Raw genomic sequence first — 23,685 nt, 5'->3', positions numbered from 1 at the left:
AATCGGTGGATGAGGAGGATGAGGATGACATCTTGCCTCCGTAGAGCCAGTTTGTGCAGGGACAGATTAATTGCCAGCTTGTTTTGTGGGGGCCCAAACGAACCAATCATTTCAGCCACAGTTGTGTGGCAGACCCTGGCGCCGAAATGATTGGTTTGTTAAAGTGTGCATGTCCTGTTTATACAACATATGGGTGGGTGGGAGGGCCCAAGGACAATTCCATCTTGCACCTCTTTTTTTTTCTTTGCATTATGTACAGTTTGGGGCCTAGTTTTTCAAACTGCCATCCTGTCTGCCACTGCAGTTTCACGCCTAGATGGGTCACGTGTTTGTGCCGCCCACTCGTGTCGCTTAGCATAGTCATCCAGCTACCTCGGTGCAAGCAACCTTTTGGACATAAAAACACTATTGTGAGGTGTGAGTTGTTCAGAATAGACTGGAAATTAGTGGAAATTAAGGTTATTGAGGTTAATAATAGCATAGGAGCAGAAAAACCTACAAATTCTGTGATTTTAGCTGTTTTTATGCTTTTTTTCAAAAAAATACAGATCCAAAACACAAAACCCAAAACCCAAAACACGGAAGGGTGGTTTTGGCAAAACCAATCCAGATCCAAAACACGAAGAAAGATCCAGATCCAAAACCAAAACACAAAACACGAAAAGTGGCCGGTGCACACCCCTAGTATTTATACAGTGTACTGTGAGCCGTGTAACACGCTTCTGATGAAGGACTGTTAACAGTCTGAAACACATTATGCGTAGGCTCAGTATGTTATTTCCTAAGTGTCCAGATGCTTGTGCAGTAGTGGGTTCTTGTGGGAGATCCATATATCCGGAGCTGGTCTGTCACCTATCCTATTATTCCAACTAGGATCAAATGAACTTACTCTGCTGATGCTGCTGACTTGCCACTATGGATTTGTTTTAAACGCTTGAATGTTTCTACATATTGTAAGTGCAATACATTATTAAAGTGTATCTTAAAAGATTGATCTGCAGTATTTTTCTATTTTTCTGTGTGTCCTCCCATGTCGATGTTGCTTTACTAAGTACATGTAGAGGTGGGACACTCTTTTCAGATGCAAGTCGCATTATAAGGAGATCTCACCACAAGGAACAACAAGGAGATTCATATATCAATCTGGACATTGCTTGTTTTCTTTATGGTGATTATTAAATTTTACTATTACTCTGAGTACACATTTCATTTCAACCTATGTAAACTTTATTGGGAGAGTGCTGACTGGTGGCGTATTCACTTACTTTATTATTATCAATCAGGCAGAGACATAGAAGGGACTGTGGGCCTTATTCAGATCCGGACGCTATTTGCGCTCACTCGTTCAGAAAAAGGGGCTGGCTATTTAAATGAACCGTTCGCTCTTTGCGGTCTGTTCACGCCTCTATGTCTGAACGAGCGAACAAAACATGCGAACGTAATTTAAAAAAAAACGCCCCCTGGCCGCTCGCATCATACGTCATGTCCGCTATTTATTAGATTAATCGAGTACATCGAAAGGCGTCTAAACTGCTCGCTATTCTTGTGGTCGGTTTTTCCTACCACAATCATGCGAGCAGTTCTGACTATAAAACAACCCAGTGACGTGGTCAATGACGCTGCTTTGTTAATTATGCACACCCTTAAAACACCCGTTTTGACCTTTAAGCACGCCTGTGTTCGGATCTCCACTCCCCGTTTTCAAGCACCTTCCCCTGTTACCACCCACAAACGCCTCATTCTGTCACTCAAAATAGTAGGCATTCGCTATTTAGCGAGCACACGATTTTCGGCCGCATTGACTGGTTCGCGCATGCGTAGTAAAATCCGTACGCATGCGCAGTTGTGCAAACATCGCTCGGAACGAACGAGCGGCCGCTTACGAGCGGCTCTGAATCAGGCCCTGTGTGCAATCATGCAGGACCTGTTCTGCACAATCACAGAACGGGTCCTGCGGACGTGCTGAATATCCCACTGTGACCACATCCAATAAGAAATAGAAAACATCTTCCATGTTGCTAAACCTCTTAATATCCCTATGGTTTTTGCTACTTCATGACTTTTCCAGTTTTCACATTTGGTGATCTGCTGGTTGCTCTGGGAATAACTTATTCTGTCTACACAACATGTGTATTTTTTTTACAAGGAAAATGATGAAAAAATAGGTGCAAAATACACTTTTCCGTGAGTAACCCTATTCTTTCAATCAATTAGTGCAAACCCAAAAACGTATGTAAATTTAATCATCTACTGTAGTTTTCCAGTGAATAGCTCCAGTATACCGTATAATGGGTTTTCTTTTTACGTCTGATATAGTTTATTGGTTTTTTTGTTTATAGTTTTTTTTTTTTTGTGAGGATTATTTTTCACGGGATGGGTACAGGATGCCGGCAGTCAGAATCACAACACCGGCATCCCGACAGGGTTAGGATACCGACATATGTCGGTTGGTATCCTAACCCTCCCCCTCTCCCTACCCTAACCCTCCCTCCCCGGTGCCTGACCCTAACCTCCTCCCCTAGTGCCTAAACCTAAACTCCCCCTCCCCTCCCTGAACCCTAAACCTAACCCTCCCCTGTTAGTGCCTATCCCTAATCCTCCCCTAGTGCCTCACCCTAACCACTAACCCTAACGCTAAATCACCCCCTAACGCTGCTAATTACCTTAGGGATTCCAACGGTCAGGATGCCAGTACCGGGATTCTGACAGGTGTCAGGATTCTGGCACCAGAATTCTGAATCAGAACTCATTGTAGTCTGGATATTGACCGCATCCTGTTTTTTAAGGCACGTGTGTATGAGGTGACAAAGAAGCACATAATATGAAATAAAGTTATATGGGGCCTGATTCAGAGTTGGAGACAAGTCCAACTGCCAGATGTACTAAGCTCTGAAAAGTGATAAAGTGGAGAGTGATAAACCACCAGCCAATCAGCTCTTAACTGTCATTTTTCAAACACAGCCTGTGACATGGCAGTTAGGTGCTGATTGGCTGGCACCTTATCACTTTTCACTCTGTCTCCTAACACTGCTCAGTAAATAGAGCCCCTAGTGAGAACTCATCCAGTGGTTTTGAGCAAATTGCACTTGTGCCACACCTTGCATACGCACCATGCATACACACTTTGCATCCACACCATGCATGCACACCATGAATACACACCATGCATCCACACTTTGCATTCACACCATGCATGCACACTATGTATACACACTTTACATGCACACTATGTATACACACTTTGCATCCACACCATGCATGCACACTATGTATACGCACTTTGCATCCACACCACGCATCCGCACCATGCATCCACAGCATGCATCCACACCATGAATGCACAGTCATACACACTTTGCATCCGCACCATGCATACAGACTTTACGTCCGCACCATGCATACAGACTTTACATCCACACCATGCATGCACACTATGTATATACACTTTGCATCCACACCATGCATGCACACCACGCATCCGCACCATGCATCCACACACTTTACCTTCACACCATGCATGCTCACTATGTATACACACTTTGCATCCACACCATGCATGCACACTATGTATACACACTTTGCATCCACACCATGCATGCACACCACACATCCGCAAAGTGCACACGCACCTTGATGGTAGCTCCATTAGCATCCGGTTCTCTATGATCATGAAATGGGTATTTCTGGGTATCACTGGGCGAACTCATGCAAGACATGTGTTTTATGGGAAAGTCATTGGTGTGTACCCCGATTTCTATGTTATTCCTTGGCATACATATGACAAGGGGACACTTGTTTCTGACAGATCTTTTGCACCCAGCATGGGGTAGGTGTACAGTACTGTATGTGCAGATACTATATATGACAGCTGCAGGTGAAAAAACTCTGGCCGTTGGGGCTATACGCCTGAAGCCATATGGGTACTCTTATTAGCAAAAAATAATAAATCTAGCTGCCATGTTCAACCACACTAACACCCGCTTTGCGTCTAACTCAGAATCCTGAAAACAGGAGAGTATCTCCGGCGCTGAGAAGGGTATAGATCACTTCAATGTGACACTTCTGCTATACTAAACTAGTCCCTTACTCTCCATAAATGGGAGCCGAGCAATATAGGACTGTTAAAGGTAGTGTCAGCAATTAAGCTATAAGTGATCAAACACTGCCTGAGGAAACGGCCAGGTGCTGTGAAATGCAATGCAATTTTAAGCGAGAATTTAATTTTCCTTTTATGCTTTATTTTTTAGGCCTGATTTAACTTGTGATATTGTGTTTTTAAAGTGCTTTTAAATTATTTGTATTTTTTATTATTCCTATAACCATTGTTGTCCAGGGGAGCTGAGAGGGTGAGAGCGTGTATTAATTGCCCAGGCCTGGGCTTATTGGAGGGGCTGCGCGCTCTGCTGCTGATCAGCAGCAGCAGTCCTCTGTCAGTGCGGGGGGAAAGAGGGAGAAGCGATTACACTGATTATGCCCCCCTGGATTTGCCCGTGTCTGAGGGGCACACAGCGCTCTCCTGTGAAGTGCATTGCGCTGCAAAGACTAATTTTTTAAAACTTTTTTTAACGGAGGCATGGCCACGGCTTCTGTCATTAGGCCATGTCCCAAAAAGTAACTGAGGGCTGACATACCTCACTAGGGCCCTATTGTTGTCTACAATTGTGAAAATGATTTTGTTATTTTCAAATTTTAGTTTATCCATGACAATAATGAGTTGTGATATGATACCATTAATTTAATTAAGAAATCATTTGTTTATTGTTTATAAATTTTTTTTGTTGGGTCATCCCTTATTTGCCAATTGCAGCCCATATTTCTTATTTAGGTAATAGGGTGTTTGATCACTTATATCTTAAGTCTTGACACTACCTTTAACAGTCCTATATTGTTCTGCTCCCATTTATGGAGAGTAGGGACTAGATTTGTATAGTGGAAGTGTCACAATGAAGTTTTGATCTATAAAGTACCCTTCTCGGTGCTGGAGGTACTCTCCCGTTTTCAATTCTATTCCCTTTGGGTTAAGTTGGGAAACCCACTAGTTCTCCTTAGGTGGCAGAGATTGGGCACCCATTGGCGTCACCCCTACATTCATTTTTACTCAGAATCAGGCCTATAATGTTTTCAGTCATAAGGAAGCAGAATATAAATATGAAATAAATGAGTGAATATTTACAAAGAGACAGACTTACTTTGCTCTTCATGAACACAGATCCCCGCTGTCTTTTCATTTCTTCATTTTCGTGTTTTTTCAGGTATTTCTTTTTGGCCAGGTAGATTTTGCAAGGATCCAGTCCAGTCTGGCATGAAACAAGTCAGTTAGATTGTTCATCCATGAGAATTACTTGCAAGCACATAAAATGGAAATTCTTTCTAAGGGCTCTATTTATTAACATTATTTTTACTAAAATAAAGTGAAAAAGGGTGTTTTCACACCCTTTTCACATTATTTTAGTTTCACCTGTATTTATTACAGGGCAATTGGAGTAGAATTAGTAAAATTCTACTCCAACCCCCAGTATCACTTATTTTTAGTAAAGCAGATCGCATTTCCCATAATTGTAATGGGAAATGTGATCTGTGTGCAAGTTACTAAAAATAAATTGTAAAAAAATACCGGGGGAAGCCCTGTGATAATAACGCCACATGGAGGTGGCGTTATCCAGGGTCTCCCCCGGTTACCGGGCTCCCACTCTGCTCTAACGGAGAGAGCAGAGGCGGGAGCCGGTACCAGTAATCAGCTATGTGGTCTAAGCAGACCGCAAGCTGATGACTGTAAAAAAAAAAAAAAAAAAAAATTAAACATTTTTTTTTTCACTTACCTGAATCCAGGGACCGGTGATCGGGCCTCCGGTGATGGCTCCTCTCCGGTCAGCTGGTCTCCCACAGTGCACTGGGGCCCGGTCATCAGGTGATCGGGCCCCAGTGCAGTATGGGAGATCACCTGATCGGGGAGCCCGGAGAAGACCACCGGAGGCCAGGAGGATGCAGGTAAGTGTAATGAAGGGAGGGGGGGTCGCGGGGGGGTCTGCGATCGCGGGGGGTGGGGCTTAGCGCCAGGGGGCGGGGCTTAGCGTCGGTGGGGGGGTAGTAGCGGTGGTCGGTCGGCGCATGCGCGGGCTCTTAGTCGCTGTATTTTTTCCGAAAATACCGCGACTAGAGTGCGGATGGGATCCGCAGGGACAGAGCTTTATCGCAAGCTCTGTCCCTGCAAGGGATTTATAGTAAATCCCTGTGATATTACCTGAATTCGCAATGCGAATTCACTCGGTAATATCACACTACAATCCGCATTCAATATGCGGATTGTAGTAAATAGAGCCCTATGGGTGGGATGTACTAAGGTTGCCGTGACCATTCCGCCAGTCACTGCAACCTTACTAATCACATATGTATTAACATATGCGATTAGTATCGCAAAGGACAGCCCTTGCATTAAGAGCTGCCCTTTGCGAAATAGCCGACACCAGGTGACAGGGTCTCCGTGGGACCCCGTCCCCTCCATTCCCCTGGAGCTTCCTGCTGATCACATGTACAGGAAGCCCCGGGCTCCTCCTCCTCCTCCCTGCACCCGGAAGAAGATTAGAAGGAGGAGGAGGCAGATGACCCAGGAGGAGCGCAGGCCGGCGACAATGGATTGCAGGTGAGTGGGGGCCAGCGCTGGGCGACGGCGAACCGTCGGGAGCGGGGTGTGGTAAGAAGCCCATAGGCTTCTATAGGGTAACGCCAGGTTTTTCTGGCGTTACACTCCATGCCAAAATAAGGGTGTCTGGGGCTTAGTACATATGGAAATGCGGTACATCCTGCACTATGATCTAACATATTTAATCATATAGAGCAGGGGAGGACAGACTTTTGGACTTGGTGATCTACATTCAAAGCTGAAAATCATTTGGAAAAGGGGGCGTGGTGTGCCAGATATGGGGGTGTGACTTTGCAGCAAGGGGCGTAGAGGCTGTCAATCACACATTGGCTCCCACAGTAAAAAAAACAAACAAACACATTGTCCCCCCCACAGGAAAAAAAACAACATTAAATTGCCCACGCCCCCCACCTGACCTCTCTGAGAGAGAGGAGCTCCCAGTCCATTACTGCCTTCAGCCGCAGGCAGCACCAGCAGTCCAGCAGCAGGCCCACCAGTCTTTATTGGTCCTGGATGCCGGCGGCGGCTGCACTGCACCCCCTTTTGGGTTTGACACTCTTGAGCCAGCCCTGCCCCCGTGACCTCCTCAACCCTGCTCTTTAGCACCGGTGCAATGGAGGCTATTACATATGACATTCTCATTTAATAACAATTAGCTGGATTCTTAATGGCTATTGCAGTCACAGGGACAGCAGACAGAGACAGTCGCAGCTTCAGCTAGCCGCAGCTTCAGTTCGGCGCAGATGAGCTAGCCAATAAGAATCAGTCTGATTCTTATTGGCTGCTGCTGGTTGTCCACCGAAATCGACTGGTCGATTGCGATCAATGCGCATATGCGCCTGTTAGGAGGTATATGATGATGACTTAGTGTAACCAGGCACATATACTGCGATGCTGAGCTGGAAACATCTCAATATGTGTGCTGCTCTGCATATAGAGCAAATACGCTATTTTTGTGTACACTTTTTCTTCAAGTAATTTATGCCCATTTTGTGGACAGCACTACATCAGCCCAAATATTTAAATATATATAAGATTTTGAGAGAATGTCATACCACTGTTAGTTTGCTCTTTGTCCATCGAGAATGAGAAAAAGTTAAATGAAACAGAAATAAATGAACTTATGAGTTTGGCTGTGTGAGTAATGTTGTCCCTCCAAAAGCACAATAGCAAGAAATGTAAGAATTAATCACGTGTATTGATTTGCTGTATATTTGGAATAATTTAAATGAAACATTTCTGTGAGAGTTAAAATGTACTGGAATGCCATAAGTTGTAAAATGTCTGTGAAACGCATGTTATCCTTGATTCTCACCAGATCAAGAATGTTGCTTTTATAGTTCCGCAAGTGCTCAATCATGTCAGAATATACACTGTGTGTCCTTGTAAAGCCAAATGTTCATATTCTCATTAAATTAATCACATATTCATTTACAAATGCTATATCTAATATATTTGTAATTTTCTCAAAGTACTATGTTATAAAAAAGGCTAAATTATTTGTTGTGGGAGCTCACGCTCTTGTTAAAGAGTGTTATGTATATTATATTATTTAGATTGTACTTTTTAATTCGATAAAAGACCTCTGGTTATTCAAATAAATTGATATCAAATTAATTTGATATCAAGTAATTATTAGTTCCTGTTGAACTGCTTACTAACAAATTAATACGATTTTTTTATAAAATTTTTATAAAGTTGATATCAAATGAATAGCAACTTTATATAAAATTTATATAAAGTTGATATAAAATTGCTCAAACTGATATCAAATTTATATCAAACACTATCAAAAGGGGCGGAAAACAGGGAGTGTCAACGAGAGGGGTTTGGGGCATGGTACCTGTCAAATTAAGTATGACGAAAAGTGGTTCTCTCTATATTTATACGATAGGCAAAAGCATACATTCATGCCACTGTAGGGTCTTATAAATAATATTATTAATACAAATTACCACATATGGTAAACTCTTTATATAAAGGAGGTTGCCCTGACTCATACTTTTGTATAAAGGAAACAGCCATACATCATACTTGGGGGAAGAGTTATTAGAAAGAGATAAAGTACCAACCAATCAGCTTCTAACTCTCATTTTTCAAACTTGTAGGGGGAGATGTATCATACCATGGATAGGGATAAAGTGGAGCATCTAAGTGACATTATAAAGACTGTGTTTTAAAAATGACAGTTATTGTAAGAGCTGATTGGTTTGTACTTTATCTCTCTCCAATGTTTGATAATTCTCCCCCTTAATCCCCTGGGATTACCATCATCTGCAGCTTTGGGAAGAAGGATCTGATCACAACAGAGCATTATGTTGGATTCATGACCCACCTCCCCACTACCACATCATTGCACTACCTCAGCCTGCACACCTAATTACGTGTAAATCCCAGGGCCAATGTTAACTGCCCCAGGATGTCCAACTCTAATGAGCCCCACCGTGCACTGCGGAGGCATATTTTTTAATGTATATTCAATACATTGTGATTGAAGTATCTCTCAGTATCCAGTTACCAGATACTTTCACACTCATCTTATACCACATAATAAAAATGTACGTGTTACTGTATTAATGTGCGCATTAAATTAAACTAAGGTAGCAAATTATAGCCAAACATGAAAAAGCAAAGTCATGAATATACAGGGGAGGTTATTTCAGCATATTACAAAGTGTTGATCCGGCTGTATATTCTGCTGTACAGTACATATGGAACTTTTACCTTTTTAATAACTTTCTGTCGGAATATTTCTGAATTTGCAAAATAGAGCGGAGAGCAGTAGTTGACAATCTTAATGCCATCGATAGACTGAACCTAGAACCAGCAGAACAGACTGTAAATGTAAGTGAAATATTTTTTTCTTAAAACCTTTAATAAGTGTCACTGATAAGAATATTTAACACCTAAATATGAATATATAAATATAGTTTTAAATTCAGAAGTACCTGGCCATGTAAAACAAATGTAAAAGTGTTAGCAAAACATGGCAAGATATTACAGAATAAGTTCAAACATGTGAAAGATGATGATATTTTGGTAGGCTGTAGAGGTGGGCAATAAGTGGCCCCCCAGCTGTAGTAGAACTACACATCCCAGCATACCCTGCCACAGTTTTGTTATATGGCCATGCTAAAACTGTTGCAAGGCATGCTGGCATGTGTAGTTCAGCAACCCCTGCATCTTGCCAACCCCTGCATCTCATCTAACAGTTTAGAAGTTATTGCAATACTCTACCCTTACTATGTAAGAATAAAATAATCCTGTAGGTTTAAAGGTGTCACTCTTACCTTGCTGTAGACTTTTGGATTCTTGTAGATATCTGTGGAGACCACCTGACCCTGTGCTGAACCGTTTCGACTAACATGGGAGAGAAAATTAATAGAGTAATCTTGTAATCTAACAGTTTCTACTATACATATTATTTACTTAAGAAATGGGTGATAAAGGAGATTTGCTAGCACATTGATCCTCAATCACATTTCGCATACTGTAGATCTCTCTTCACAGAAATGGTGAATTTTTGCATACAGCACATTTGCATGCAACTAAGACTCAGCCCCTTCGCGTTCTTACCATTCATATTGGTAGTCAAAAAAAAATAAAAGTGATTTATATATATATATATATATATAACAGAGGCAATGGAACGCACTCAGCTCACTATTAGAGTAACAGGTGCAATGTCAGATTGAGTTCATAACAAGCAGTCCCAAATATATGCAAAATGGAACCAGGACCAGCACACCGTGGATATCAAAACGAAATGTTTTAATGGACCATCACAAAGAAGTCTACAACCATCACAGGTATAACAAACCAACTGGATGCGGAGCAATGAATAATACTTAGCAGTTCTAGCAGTTCAGATGCACATATGAAAAAAGCGTGGAGTCATGCTCTGAACCCGGAACAGCCCCGACGGCCATTTCGTCTGCCTTCGTCAGGGGACTATCATTTCATTTTGATATCCACGGTGTGCTGGTCCTGGTTCCATTTTGCATAAATTTGGGACTGCTTGTTTATATATATATATATATATATATATATATATATATAATGTATATATATCTTAAGCATTTGCAAAGATACAACCTTTCAACCCATAGGGAATGCAAACATTGCACTAATTCATCTGTTTGTGGGGAGGGGTGAGATTGATGTTATTCAGAAAAGAAAGGGTAGAACTCACAATTGCGTATTAAAGATGACAACCAAGACTGAAAATCCTACCCCGACAGCAACTCCATATGGTAGGCCAAGGATGAAGGTGGATAGGAAGCTCACAACCCAAACACACTATGGAAACATTAAACAAATCACAGTGATTAATGCAAACAATGTGAGTTCAAGAAAACTAAATGTACAGTACCTATGGATTCAGAGGAGGTCAGAAATGTATGATGGGTGGAGTGACTGAGTGCTTTGAAATTGAGGAACTTAAACTGGATTCTGTATGGTGAAGGAGGACCAGTGAAAGAGCTGAAGGAAAGAAGAGTTTGAATGAAAGCAATGAGAAAGGAAGTAAGCAGCAGCGCTGAGGATAGGTTTAAGGCTGGGTACACACCTAAAGATTTTCTGTCCAACCATCCAACTAGTTGATTGGTTGAAATGAAAATCTGGTAAGGTATAAAAGCAAATGACAATCAGCAATTTGCTCCCAAACGCTGGCAAATGGACAAAAACTGTTGTTTGAACAAATTGTTTAGATCAAACATTTAACAAACTTGTCTGCTCGGCCATTTTCATCTGTTTTCTGGCATTTAGGAGCAAATTGCTGATCATCAGTTACTCCCATACGTTACTAGATTTTCATTGAAACCAATCAACTAGTTGGCTGGTTGGACAGATAATCTTTAGAAGTGTGGCCAGCTTAAGAGAGGCTGAAGAGATGAAGGTTGGAGAGTAGAAGGATACAGTAGTCCAGGCACGAGATGACAAAGGCATGATTCAAACATTGAATAGCCTCCAGCTTGAGAAAAAGTCTGATTCTGGGGATGTTGTAGAAGTGAAAGTGGCAGGATTTAGAAATAGCATAAATGTGGGGGGCGTTGGAGAGGGAGTAGTCAAGGATGACACCCAGACAGCATGTTGAGATTAGGAAAGCTCTGGGACATCCAGTAAAGAGAGACAAGTGGAGATAAGAGAGAGGGGGGAGACGAGAGGTCAGGGGAGGATTAGTAGATTTGTGTATCATCATCATAAAGGTGGTATTTTAGCCTGATAAAATCACCAAAGGGGAGATGTATCAAGCCCTGGAGAGAGGTAAAGTGGAGAAGTTGCCCAAAGCAGTCAATCAGTTTCTGTCATGCGATTACCCACAGTAGCACACCCTATGGCGCACCCTGTGATCGCACCATGCAATCCTTTGGCGGCGCTGATGCGAAATGCAGTGCGCATATCTGCTCAGGACACACGTCTCACGCTGTGCATGGTGCGATTAGCTGTGTACGCAGCAACGATGTATCAGGACACATCTGTATCTAGCATAGTAAAGAAATTACAGTTTAAAGCTGCTTAGCTGCTATGGGCAACTTCTCCATTTTATCTCTCCAGAAGGTTTGATACATCCCCCCTCCCCCAAGGGCGGAGAGTAGAGAGAGAAGAGAGTGTGACAAAGGACATACCAATAAAAAGACGAAGAGAGGGGTAAGTAAAGTTGGAGGTTTAGACAGAATGAATGATTACAAAGGTAGAAGAACAGTTATGAGAGGAGAGTGTCATAAAGCCCAAAGATTATAGTGTTGGAAGAAGGAGAGGGTGGTCAACAGTGTTAAAGACAGTTGGTAGATCAAGAAGAATGAGAATTGAAAACTTACCCTTAGATTTAGCGATTAGTAGGGGCAGTTTTTTCAGGAATTAAGGAGCCAGATTAAAGTGGATCGAGGAGTGAGTGCGAGGGATGAAAGTGGACAGCATTGAAAAACTGTTTCCTCCAAGAGTTTGGAGGCAAATGGGAGGAGAGAGATGGTGAGTGGTAGAAGGAAGTCAGGATCTAGAGAGGGTTTTTAGAATGGGAAAAACAAAGGCATGTGGAGATAGAGAGGTTAAGGAGGTGGTGGCAAGTGTTGGAGAGAGGGAATGGAAGAAGTGAGAGGGACTGTGGTCAATGGGAGATTGAGTAAGAGGAGGACGAGTGGAGGAAATGGACTTCGTCGCTAGTAACAGGGGAGAAGGAGGAAAGGGTAGGTTGGCCAGCAATAAATGGATGGAAGAGCAGGGGAATGCTACAAAAGGAATGTTGTACACTTAAAGAGATCTAGAGTGGAGCTGTATAAGTAGATCATGAATTTGAAATTAAGAAAGTGAGAGTGAGATTCTATACAGAGCTCTTCTGTGGTACGGGGACATTTTTGGAGGTAGCGTGTCAGTAGCAGGCGAGTCTTGATTACCAGAGCTGGGGTGTGGATCTTCTGAGAATTTGAGTAATCACCAGGGCAACAGAGTCTAGACCTAAGATAAGGTTTATTTTATATCACATTCTGCTACAACCAGAAGTGGTTTAGGAGAATATTTATTAGAGTAATATAAAAGTATGAATTGAGCAATCCCTCTTATATTAAACGTGCCAACATGGGCTATCAGTAGTCGGCTTGGCTAAAATACTCTGTGCTGTTTTTAACTTTGTAATGTTTTGATTGTCTGCAATTTGCTGTAACCCACCCACTTCATTTCCTGAACATTCCTATGACCCCCCGTTTTGAAAAATAAATCAAATAGATGCTCACCTAAATACACCTATAGTCATATTAATCGCACTGGGAGAAAAGGGAATGTTTCAATTGATTTTAGACCATACTATACATTGTAATAAAAATCACAAGAAAACATATGCAGCAGTGGATTAGTATAAAAAATCTATAATCTAATCTTATCTTACGCATTTACTTATTATGTATAGAAAATTTTAAAAAAGATTGAATTCTTTATATCATTTGTGTGAAATGCCCCATTAAAACTAACATGAGAGAGAAATGTATATTGTTTTTTTGGTATCATTGTGCACTACATGCATAGAATTGTTTTTTCCCTATTGCTTGCTACTTTGGCTTTCCCTGTCACTTCCAGTGTATTTAATACTTTTCATTGTTTATTTTGCTTGTGCAGAACTGAAAGAAGAACTGATAAGCAATAGGGCATAGATCCAGGCTGCAGACTTGGCACCATCCTGATCATACGACCTTCACTTGCCATACCAACCAGACAGTCATAACAAATAACGTCTGCCTGCTTCCATCAGTGCTCATTCGCATCTAAGCACTTTCATGTACTATACTGTAGATTGCATAAAAAGCACGACACATTATTCTCTATGGAGTAGTTCCCAACATTTGGTCAGCTAATCTTAACAGAGCCTTGTAAATGTCAGAATATAGGCCCTCATTCAGAGCCGTACGCTCTGAGCAGAGCGCACGCTCTGAATGAGGGCCGTCCTCCATAACTATGGAGCGTCCCCCTGGACGCTCGTATAGCTGTGGGTCACCACCCACAGCCTATACGAGCGTGCAGTTTGATGGCCGCGATGGTCGTGACCATCGCGACCATCGAAACTGCGAGCCGGAGCCTGCGGTTGAGGTTTTCAACCGCAAGGCCCGGAGTGATTTTGGCTCTATCAGAGCCAAAATCACTCCCACTGACATCACTAGTGATGTCAGTTGGCCGGCTTCTGACGGGAGGCCTTCCCTTGGGAACGCCCCCGTCAGGGAGGCACGCCCCCGGCACGCCCACCAAAGGGGGCGTGCTGTCAATCAACATCGACAGCACGCCCCCTTTGATCAGACACAACGAGCGAAGGACTTTCCTTCGCTCGTCGCGTCTGGCGCATGCGCATGACGGAGCTCCCTCCGTCGTGCGCATGCTCAGTGCAGACCATCGACCCACTTGCGAGCGGACAGCCGCTTGCGAGTGGGTCTGAATCAGGGCCATAGTACGTGCTAATGCAGTTTTATTTATCCACATGCAACCCCTAAGTAAGCTTGATGTATACTGTATATGTTATTATATATATATATATATATATATATATATATATATAGGGAATTGTCTTTGTATGTAAAGATTGCTTAACTATTTAACCTATGTATATGTGTTTTACTATATTACTGTATAGAAATACTATTCAATACAATGTTGAGATCTAAAGGGGGGCGGAGTGATACAATGCTCTGTGTGTTCTATTAGTGAGGAAAGGGGCGGAGTGATACAGTGGTTTGTAATTTGTCCTGTCAGAGAAAGAGAGGCAAGTCAGGAATGTGATAGAAAAAGATGTGAGAGAGAGAAGGAGGAGGATCAGCCATCTGTGAGAAGGTGGGAGAGATAAACCCTGCTCCCAATTACATCCAGTGGGTGAAACAGAGGGAGTGGACAGAGCTGTCAGTGCACTGGGGGCTAACTGAAATTACCTGAGGAGAGATTGGTACCTCACCCCCAAACTCCTGCTTATAGCAGACAGCATAACCCCCTAATTAATGCACTATTGATGCCACAGACAGTGCATATAATAGTTATAAAACTGAGGCACTGATTCAGAGCCGGACACTCTGACAGAGCGCACGCTCTGAAAAAGGGTCTGGCTATTTTTTTTTTTTTAACGGCCTCCTGCCCGTTTGCATAGCTGTGGGTGACCACCCACAGCTATAGCGAGCAGCCAGGAAGATGGTCGCGATGGTCAAGACCATCGCGACCATCGGGCTTGCGACGAGACTCTTGTGGTAGGGTCTCGTTGCCGCAAGCCCTAGAGTGCTTTCGGCTCAAACAGAGCCGAAAGCACTCCCACTGACATCACTTGTGATGTCAGTGGGGCCGGCCCCAGACGGTAGGCGTTCCCATGGGAACGCCTCCGTCTGGGCAGGCACGCCCACCAAAGGGGGCGTGCTGTCACTCACCATCAACAGCACGCCCCCTTTGGTACGAGACCCGGAGCAACGGTTTGTCCGTCGCTATCCGAGTCTCATGCATGCACACGATGGAGCCGGCTCCGTCGTGCGCATGCGCACTTGGCCAACATCAACCCGCTTGCAAGTACTCAGCGCTCACGAGCGGGTCTGAATCAGGCCCTGAGACTCAGGAGCTGATTCAGTCCCACTTGCTATGATGCAATCGCTTGTAGCTGGCTGATATTTGCAATCTGTGTATGCGTATGCATCGCAATGCGCATGCGTGAACCAGTGTGAGAGATCGGGATGCGTTCACTCACTGCGCATTGACTGCCCAGCAGAGTGAGTGACAGGAGAAGCCATTTGTGGGTGGTGACAGGGGTTGGCCACTATAAACGGGGGAGTGAAGGTGCGAACGCAGGCGTCCCTGAGTGTTTCAACGCCGTTTCAGAGGCGTGCATATTTAAAAGGTAGCGTCATAGTACACATCACTTGGTTGAAAAATCACAGTGAAGTGATCGCAGTGCTTGCGGCAGGGTATAGTCAACCACAAGCGCTGCGATCGCATCCGATAGTGCTCGACGTACCAATGTTTTTATGCACTTCCAGGAGATAACGTGCACAAGTGGGCGTCGCGTCTGTATACACTAAGTGATCGCACGTCAAGACATAGTGGGCGAGCTAATGCCCTGCCGTGTGATCGCCTGCCTTGCTGGGTGTGTGCTGGATTTGCATACGCAGGGTGCGAGCGAACGCATCTAGCGAGTGGGTCTGAATGAGCTCCTCAGTTCCTTACACCTACCTGTCTTTAGTGACTGGAAACACACTTAATAAATGCTCAGCTGCTGTACATAGACTATTTATAGAAATAGATTCATCTTCGCCACTTTGCTGTTGATTTTATAAAGGCTGTTTCAGAACTGTGCATATCTATAACTAGCAATAAGCTGTCTGTAGCCAGAGACACTAGCAGATGATAATAAACCATATCTAGAAACAGCTATACAGTGGACCGTCTAGCTACTGTAAATATGGAACCAGGCAGTGAGGATAACCCAGGGCAGTAGCTAGGGTAATGCGGCCGGTGCCATCGCACAGGGCACCACAGGTCAGGGGGCGCTGTTTGGGCCTGTCAAATTTCTGTTAATTATCATTCTCACTTGTAGCTTCCTCTTATTTCATCCTCAGCATCTCATGGCCTCTCCTATCTCTTTCCTGGCCCTTCCCAATGAGGCCATTCCCCTTTTTTGGGTGCCCTATGTCCCTTTGAAAAATGAGGGGGGCGCCAATGCTCTTTCTGGCACAGGGCACCAAAAAGTCTAGTTATGGCTCTGGGATAACCTATGGTATCTGAGGAGAGGTATACAATCAGCAGAGCAGCATTGACATGGAAGGATTCTTACCAAGCTGTGCAGGGGTCCAATATCTGAATCATCATCACTTGCAAGTAATAGAGAGCTCTATTTATACAAAAATATATGCTTATATATGTACCATCTACAGTGTATTACTATAGTGAACTGGAGTTCTTTTAAAAAACTTGATACTGTGAGGAGAGTAATGCTGGGTACACACTAGACGATATGCAGACGATATGTCGTCCGTTCCGGCGGATCGGACGACATATCATCCACATCGTCCAGTGTGTACACATTTGTCACTGACGATGCACACTCCCGGAACATCGTCAGCGGGGCCATGCTACTTGGCCCCCGCTGCCACGACATTGCTCCCGACATTCCTGCCGGGTCCCACCGGACAATACGAGGCTGGGTACACATTGTTAAATGCCAGAGACACTAGCAGATGATAATAAACCATATCTAGAAGCAGCTATACAGAGGACCGTCTAGCTACTGTAAATATGGAACCAGGCAGTGAGGATAACCCAGGGCAGTAGCTAGGGTAATGCGGCCGGTGCCATCGCACAGGGCACCACAGGTCAGGGGGCGCTGTTTGGGCCTGTCAAATTTCTGTTAATTATCATTCTCACTTGTAGCTTCCTCTTATTTCATCCTCAGCATCTCATGGCCTCTCCTATCTCTTTCCTGGCCCTTCCCAATGAGGCCATTCCCCTTTTTTGGGTGCCCTATGTCCCTTTGAAAAATGAGGGGGGCGCCAATGCTCTTTCTGGCACAGGGCACCAAAAAGTCTAGTTATGGCTCTGGGATAACCTATGGTATCTGAGGAGAGGTATACAATCAGCAGAGCAGCATTGACATGGAAGGATTCTTACCAAGCTGTGCAGGGGTCCAATATCTGAATCATCATCACTTGCAAGTAATAGAGAGCTCTATTTATACAAAAATATATGCTTATATATGTACCATCTACAGTGTATTACTATAGTGAACTGGAGTTCTTTTAAAAAACTTGATACTGTGAGGAGAGTAATGCTGGGTACACACTAGACGATATGCAGACGATATGTCGTCCGTTCAGGCGGATCGGACGACATATCATCCACATCGTCCAGTGTGTACACATTTGTCACTGACGATGCACACTCCCGGAACATCGTCAGCGGGGCCATGCTACTTGGCCCCCGCTGCCACGACATTGCTCCCGACATTCCTGCCGGGTCCCACCGGACAATACGAGGCTGGGTACACATCGTTAAATGTGTACGCAGCTTAAAAAACAGGTATAGGAACCTCTTCAGCTGTTGTTGTGAACCTTATAGGGTTAATCCTGCAGCTATTCTAACTTGTTTAGCATACATAATTTTCTAAAGAATCAGAACTGTGCATCTTGACTGAAATTACATATATTTATTTGCCTTTCAAAATAGAAGATTGTTTATTGAACTTAGGCCCTGATTTGGTACGAGACGCGGAGCGACGGATTTCCAGTCGCTATCCGGGTCTCGCGCATGCGCACGACGGAGCCGGCTCCGTCGTGCGCATGCACTCTGGGCCACCATCGACCTGGTTGCGAGCGCTTGCGACCGGGTCTGAATCAGGCCCTTAATGTCATATTACATTCTGGGCTTGTTTGTGTATAGACATCTAAAGAAAAGTTAAGGTCTAATTTCCCTGGTTGAATATGATTACTCCATACTTATGTTGAATATTGTAGCAAATGTATCAGTAAAGGTGCATACACTCACAACGATTTTTTGAACGATAACGATATCGTTTATCGTTCAATCGTTGAAAAAATCGTTCACTTTCTGAGTTAAAACAATGAACGATTATCGTTCATGCGCGTTTATGTTAGTAGTTCAGTCAGACTGACCAACTGAACGATTTTCATTAAGGGAATATGCAAAAATTTGAACGATTGAACGATTTTTGACTGCATTAAAATGCATGGAATCGTCTAAGTCTGACTGCAAACACATCAGATGTCAGATATCGTTTGACCATCGGGAACGCGCATCGTTCATCGTCCATCGTTCAGGCATGTCAGATATGTCAGATTTTCCTTCAGATATGAACGATTGAACGATTTTTTAAATCGTTATCATTCAGCTCTGAAGAAAAATCTGACCGTGTGTATGCACCAATAATCTGACAGATAATCTGACAGAAAATCGTTCAGAAAATCGTTGGTAACAAAATCGTTGTGTGTGTATGCAGCTTAAAGGTGCATACACACACGATTTTTTGAGCGATTATCGATAACGATATCGTTCAATCGTTGAAAAAATCATTGACTTTCTGAGTTAAAACAATGAACGATTATTGTTCATGCGCGTTCACGTTTGTAGTTCAGTCAGACTGACCAACTGAACGATTTTCATTAAGGGAATATGCAAAAATTGTTTGTAGTTCAAAAAAATCGTTCATTACACTTTAAAAAATCTGACAGAAAATCGTTCAGAAAATCGTTGTTAACAAAATCGTTATATGTGTTTGCAGCTTTAGTTGTTATTCTATATACAGTGCATGTTATACAAGTAGCTTTTGGTCCTTAGGATTCAACATCCAAAATATCCAGTCTAATAAAGTTATATTTTTTTCTTTATATTTTATCTCAGTTTTGTTTATAATTCATATTTAATATGTTATCGATACAATTTAATTCCTTTATACAGGGGTCAATTATCAAGGGACTATTTCCTAGAAAGTCTTTAGGACTGAGTGGAAATTTAAATGACTCAACAGATGAATATATTGTATACTCCTTACAACCTTTAAAAGGAATAGTTTTACTCAAAGTTATGGACCGATGGAGAAGGGACCTTGGAACTGTGGACATCATTCAGAGTTGGTCGTAAGCGGCCTCTCGGTCGTACCCAGCGATGTTCGCAAAACAGCGCATGCGTAAGTTTCGCAATGCGCGTGCGCAAACTAGCTGTTGCGATCGGAAAGTTTTCTCTCCTTCAACTTGGCCAGGTCGTTAGTTTGAGTGACAGGATGAGGCGTTTGTGGGTGGTAACAGGGGAAGGTGCTTGTGGCAGTTAGACCCTACCCCAGGGTCTCGACGCAAGGCCGATGGTCGCGATTGCAAGCGGCTGGAGACCAAAAAGAAAAAACGCCCACATTCAGGACCTCACTCATAGTCGGTCGTTGAGGCCGCTCTGTCGTACGCCACCGATGTTCGCTAAGCTGCACATGCGTAAAATTCACAATGCGCGTGCGCAAACTAGCTATTACGATCAGAAATTTCTCTCTCCTTCAACTTGGCCAGGTTAGTTTGAGTGACAGGATGAGGCATTTGTGGGTGGTAACAGGGAAGGTGCTTGTGAACGGGGGAGTGGAGATCCGAACGCAGGCGTGCCTCACTATGCAAACAGCGTTTTATGGGAGTGCCATAATTAACTAAGTAGTGTCATGGCACATGTGACAAGGGAGGTTTTTACACTGACTTGATCGTAGTGCTTAAGAGAGGGTATGGTCAACCCTAAAAATGGTCATGCCCATACCTGAAACTCCTTCAATATAAGATAGGCTGCCCAGATTTATGGAAGCACAGAACTGAAAAATGGACCATGTTTGCTGCTGAATCCCAAAGAGAGAGGAGTTCCTATACTAGAGTGTTTTTAGATGTGGGTGAATTGGACATCAAGCAGCCAAATATCACACCAATGGACACCGTCAAGAGGAGTAACATCCCCTGCAAATATTGGATTCACCTCTAATAGTGCCCTCTTGGTGCGCAATTGGGCGTCAGGACACCACACAGGAGTGTATCACCAGCTCCATCTCTTGGTGCAACTCTGCGTCAAATTACCTTAATTTGTGTACTATTACCAACTCCTGGCGCAATTGTGCGTCAAAGACCTCTCTAGTATACAAGTTGCAATCTATTCGTTGGTACAGTATACTTCTTACAGAAGTGGTCCTCTAGGGCCGCTGGAGTAAGTTCTTTATTTCCTTGGGTACCAGACACCTGACCAAAGGACCGCGGCCTGCCAGCTGGGTACAGCTAAACCCATATCCTGCTTGGAGGGGTCACTAGTGAACACCTCCCGGCTGGTTAGACTCTGCATCTCTGGTCAGGTCTTGCCAACGTCTGGTATTCGTGAATGAGGAGATCTTACATACAGGCCCCATGCATTAGATTCCTTCCTCAGCCTAGGAACTCAGATGCCATCCCCTCAGCAGGGGATTTCACACAGCCAGCCGTGACATTAGTGTTAGGCACCCCCCCTAGGAGGGATAGGTTTAGGGTGCGGGGAGGTGGGGTTAGGAACTAACGGGGGGAGGTTAGGGTTAGGCACTAGGGGGAGGTTAGGGTTAGGGTTAGGCACCACTAAGGGAGGGTTAGGGTAGGGTAGGGAGTGGGTTAGGGTACTTACCACACCCCCATCCGGATTTCCCTCCTTCGGTCTTCTCATGTCTATATATGATCCGGCGGCTTACAGACCGATTCCGGGATATTGAACATTATTGCAAAACCTGTGGGCACTGTATTCTGCGAAAGACTCTCCCAACTAAGTCTGCGTCGTTAGTGAATCTTACTAGCAATGGGCCTATGGATCTGGTGTGTATTGATTTCTTATTCATTGAATTGTGCCCTGATAGACATAGCAGTGTTGTCACAGTTCATTTCACCATAACTGGGACGATTTGGGAGCGATTTTTCATTCGCTATGGCTTACTTGCACAGTTGCATTCTGATCAAGGGAGGGATTTCAAAACTAAATTGATTTATGAATTATGTGAGTTTATCGGAATAAATAAATTGCGAACCACCCCATCCACAAGGTGATCCCCTCCCTGAGCGGTTTATCAACACCCTGTTAAATATGTTGGGTACATAAGACCCACAAAGAAACTGCAATAGAAACAGTGTATTTGCCATCTAGTACATGCATGTAACTGCACAACGAATGAAGCCACTGGGTACTCCCCATATGCCCTAATGTTTGTGAAAGAGGCTCGCTTGCCTATTGATGTATGCATGGGAATGTCTACTAGTGATCCACCATTCCAATCCCACATTAAGTGTACGATGAAGCTTAGGAAAGAGTTTAAAAAAGACGCCTTTATGCTTGCTGAGCAGGCTATCTGGAAGTTGGGGGAGAAGAATAAGAGACTGTATGATCGCACTGTCAGGGAGCAGATTCTAGCTCCAGGGCATTGAGTGCTAATTTGACAGTTAGGAAATCTTCATCAATGAAAAACTTCTAATTGATGTAGAGTCTTTAGGTTATAGTAGAGAAGCTTTCTGGGCTTCCTGTGTATAGACTAGAACATGAAACATGAAATGGGCCGGTAATAACCCTTCATAGGCAACATATTCTTCCCATTGAATTGAATATTAATTTCCCTAATGCCAACCCATGCTAAACAGAAGGGATCATACTTTCTTTCCATCAATCAAATCAACTGATGAAACGTTTGAACAATCGGGAGGAGTGTAATATTGAGAAGGCTGAAATGGAAGGTCAAAATACAGTGTATGATGAAGGAGTTGGATATTATCAAGATAAGGGTAATTTGGATAATCAACCTTCCTTAGTAAAAGCTCCTTCCGGACTACAATTGGAGGAAATTGAAGTGTTGGACAATTCCATTAACAATTATAATATATCCTCTCCATAGGTTGAACATCCACTAGAACAAAAGTCAATGGATTCTTTGCACCAAGTTAAATCTCTCAAAGAGCCAAATAATATAGGAACCAAGTGTCAGGGACATTCAAAATAGTTCTGGATCATCAGATCCCTTAGAGGTGTGTGAGGGTGCATTCCCCATTCAAGGTAAACCCACTCGGATTATTTGGTCACCTAAGATATTAAGTTTTAGTTGCAAGTTGGCTCAAACAAGCATCTCATGGGCAACATAATAACCCCATAGTTTACTATTAATAGGCTATTATCTTCTCCTGAAGCCATATGGAAGAATATGCTGTGAGATTGCTACAGTTGAGTTTGGCTGCTAAGCTATTCAGCCTAGTCAGCTAAATATTATTATTTAGAAAAAAATATTGGCTGAGCTATTGGCGTCAAACCAATATAACCAATTAATGATTTGATTGGGGTGTTTGGTGCAAAGCTTATTCTCATTTCATAACTTGAATTGTGATGTCACTTTCAGTTCAAGATAAGTATGTAATCAAGGCAATGCATTATACCTGTTGCAATCTGCAGACAAAGAGCTAAAGGTGACAATTTACTTTTTTATTTGCAAATCATGTAATGTTTAGCAATGGCTGTAGTAGAGTGATTGTCACAGACTGTGAGTAAAGATGTGGACCCTCTGCTGCTACAAATTATTATTAACTCACTGGAGGTCTAATGAGTGATTTATCTTTCCTAGGGACCCTGCACATTTTTTGTGGTACAGCACCCACATGTCATGGCCCTCAGGGTCTCTCCTTTATCCAGATGCTAATGTCACATAGTTGTGAAGACTGAAGAAGAGGTACAGGCTATAAAGCAGAATTGGTACCAGGTCAAAACAGGGCAAAAGGTCGTTGCAGTGGGGAGACAGCAAGGGTCAAAGATCAGTGTGTCATGTACACAATCAGACATCAGACACAGGGAAGGTCAAAGACAAACCCAGGTGGGCTATTGCGCTGAGTTGACACTTACAGTGCTCATATCAGCTAAAGTGAAGCTGATGTATGGCACAGAAGTAGAAAGTGCAGATACATGCCTAAACAGATGGTAGTAGGATCAGGTCACTGATGAAAGATGGCATAGTTACACCACCCTTATGGATACCTTTTGGCATTCTGTAACTGGTTTTAGTTAATACCAAATATGTAACTTTA

The 23,685-nt window shown here is 43.3% G+C and overlaps 1 protein-coding gene across 1 annotated transcript in view; it reads right to left on the bottom strand.

Annotated features, from left to right (window-relative positions):
- SLC26A9 (solute carrier family 26 member 9) overlaps positions 1-23,685 on the bottom strand; it is a 148,231-nt gene that overhangs the window by 35,755 nt on the left and 88,791 nt on the right. The window contains exons 13-16 of the mRNA XM_088462405.1: positions 10,833-10,939; positions 9,931-10,000; positions 9,365-9,457; positions 5,190-5,297 (exon numbers count right to left, since the gene is read on the bottom strand). Of these exons, the coding sequence (XP_088318531.1) occupies positions 5,190-5,297; positions 9,365-9,457; positions 9,931-10,000; positions 10,833-10,939 (378 nt within the window). The remainder of the gene's footprint in view (positions 1-5,189; positions 5,298-9,364; positions 9,458-9,930; positions 10,001-10,832; positions 10,940-23,685) is intronic.

This window comes from Taudactylus pleione, unplaced genomic scaffold (genome assembly GCF_031769625.1).
Source record: "Taudactylus pleione unplaced genomic scaffold, aTauple2 ptg001228l, whole genome shotgun sequence".
NCBI classification, from domain to species: domain Eukaryota; kingdom Metazoa; phylum Chordata; class Amphibia; order Anura; family Myobatrachidae; genus Taudactylus; species Taudactylus pleione.
This window is presented reverse-complemented; position numbering and strand designations above follow the sequence as displayed.